At 55.4% G+C, this 2,595-nt stretch overlaps 1 protein-coding gene across 1 annotated transcript; it reads right to left on the bottom strand.

Annotated features, from left to right (window-relative positions):
* Positions 1–243: 243 nt before the first annotated feature.
* LOC125553413 (pollen allergen KBG 41-like) lies at positions 244–1,217 on the bottom strand. The gene has a single exon (XM_048717197.2). It carries the CDS (start codon positions 1,150–1,152, stop codon positions 355–357), a length of 798 nt encoding a protein of 265 aa, XP_048573154.2. The 5' UTR covers positions 1,153–1,217; the 3' UTR covers positions 244–354.
* Between the last annotated feature and the right edge of the window lie 1,378 nt (positions 1,218–2,595).

Below are 2,595 nucleotides of genomic sequence, written 5' to 3'. Positions count from 1 at the left end.
TTCAATTTGTTCCAAACCACACCGAACATGGGCCAAAATTGGGCCAATTTCCGCCGAAAGTGGGCCAAAATCGGCGGCTGAGGGGGGCGAGCTTGGGGGTCAGCTGGAAACCCGAGCCCCCTACGCCGATTTTTCCGTCGGTTGGCCCCCAGCCGGCGCTATTTCAAGCCCCGGGGGGGGGGGGGGGGGGGGGAGAACGGCTAGAGATGCTCTAAGAAGTCATCGATCTCGATCGCCGGTGCATGAAACGAAAACAAAGAATTGATTTTGATTATCGATCAAACTCGCTCACCGCCACAGTAACGTACACACGTACGCATATGCATATCTACGTACAGTATATGCGTGATGAGCTCAGACTTTGTAGCCACCGGCAGCGGCGGCGGCGGTGGGAGTGGCGGGGGCGGGGACGACCATGGAGACGATGGTGTCGCTCAGGAATGACTCAATGAGCGTGCGCTTGTCCTGGGGATTCCTGGGAAGAAACGTGGCGTAGCTCTTCTTGACGGCGGACTCGAGGGCAGGGACAAACTTGTAGGCCTCGTATGCATCACCAGTGGTCTCCTTGATGGCCTTGCTGAAGGCAGAGTCGAAGACGGTGGACCTGTCCTTTATCGGGGCAGCGTCGGCAGTGGTGGCTGCAGTGCTGAAGGCGGCGTCGATCTGGTCGATGGCCTTGAGCTCGCCGGCAGGGATCGGCCCCTTGACTTCCTCACCGGAGTGGACCTTCAGGATGCCGACGATGATGCAGAGCGACTTGTCGAACATGGCCACGAAGGATTCATACTTGGCCTCCGGGGTAGCACCCTGGGCTTTCTGTGAGGCCCACACCAGAGTGAAGCCGACCCTGGAGTTGAAAATGGCTTTGGTGCTGGACGTGTCGGTGACCCCCTCAAGAGACCAGCTGCCGAAGATCTGCACGAAGGTTTTCACGAATATCTTGCCCTTGTCCATTGGAGGGGCTGCGGCTGCGGCCGCCACGGCCGCCTTGAAGGCGTTGTTGGCCTTCTCAGCTAGCTTCTGCTCCTCAGTCGTGGCCTTGGGCTGTGGCCCGGCTGGGGCGTAGCCAGCTTCGGCAGCGTACGAGACGGCCGGCCCCGCCACGAGGGCGACGGCCACCAAGAGCGCCACCGTACACTGCTGCACCGCCATTGCTGCTTCTCTTGTCTTGCGTTGGTTGCTTTGCACACTACGTAGGAGGAGAGATTGTGGTGCGGTGTGAGGATGAAGGAGCTTAATTAGCTCTATATATACATCGACCCGCACGTTGAGAGGCCCAGAGAGATTACCGCGCCCAAATTAGCAATCCCCTCCTCTCCTCTCCTTTTTTTAGCCAAACTCATTATCCCCGTGAGCTCTTCATGCCACAAACCAATAATAATAGCATCGATTAGATCCCTAACTACTGTTTAACCTCGTGGGGTGGGTAATAATAAAAGTAATAAAAAATCAACAACGTGCGAAGATGTGATTGGACATAAGGGAAGGGAGGGGCCCACCCCTTAAAAATCAGGGGGCATAGTTACTTAGTTAGGATGTTTATGTATTCTCTTCGTAGGAGCCCGTGAATGTAGCATTTTCGGGGTAATAACCTTCCAGTCCGAACTGTATAGGATCCTCTCCCCTGTACCAATCCTCCAAATATATCCACGCTTGAAGGATGAAAAAGCAAACATGATGTTGTGGCCACATGAATGATGAGCCTTTCTTAAGGGTAGATTGTAAGAGATCATAGTTAGGGAAGTACTTGGCTTTTAAAATTCTTGCGTGGAACAAATCAGGGTTAGGTATGAATCTCGATCATTGCTTGGCAAGCATCGCAAGGCTAAAAGAATATATAAATCTCTAAAGTCCTTACCCCCTTCACTTTTAGGAAAGAGAATTGTCCACCATGCGAGCCAATCCATCTTTTCATTATCCTCCTCATCTCGCCACCCAAACTGAGCAATAATGTCATTAATTTCTTTGCAAATTCCTTTAGGCAAATAAAATACAAAGATGGCGAACACAATTATAGCTTGAGTTGTGGCCTTTAGAGCATCTCCAGCTGCACCCCAACAGGCCTCCCAAGGCCATTTTTTAGCGCCGACGCCCAAAAATCGGCCCAGTCGCGCCCACAGGAGCCCAATTTTTGCCGGTTAGGGCCGAAACTAGCGCCGACGAACCCAGGCCAAACCCGGCGCGCTGGGGGGCGCCCGGCGGCCCCGTACAATATTTTTTGGTGCGAAAGAACGGCGGGCCCGCCGAGTCAGCGACCCCCGCGCCTCGTCGTCCTCATCACCTCGGTTTCCATGGGGAATCAATGCCAAGGCTGCCGCCGGTCAGCCTTCCATTGATTCCTCACGGGCGGCGCGGTGAGGCAACGCGCCCTCTCTTGTCACGCGTACACATGCCACCCCCGGCCGCTATGTAAGCCGCCCCTGCCTCGCCGCCGAACGCACCCTACCCGCAACCCCCCTCTCTCCCCGTGCACTCACAGCCGTTGCCACCGAACTCTCTTTCCCTCTCTCCCGGTGCACGCACAGACGATGGGCGAAAGGTGCCCGGGCGAGGGGCAGCGGCCAATGGCTTCACCCGCCGCTCTCTACACGAGTG

The sequence above is a fragment of the Triticum urartu genome, chromosome 4A (genome assembly GCF_056163025.1).
Source record: "Triticum urartu cultivar PI428250 chromosome 4A, HENAU_Tu73, whole genome shotgun sequence".
Classification (NCBI taxonomy): domain Eukaryota; kingdom Viridiplantae; phylum Streptophyta; class Magnoliopsida; order Poales; family Poaceae; genus Triticum; species Triticum urartu.
The sequence above is the reverse complement of the archived record's forward strand: the minus strand, read 5'-3'. Positions and strand labels throughout refer to the sequence as shown.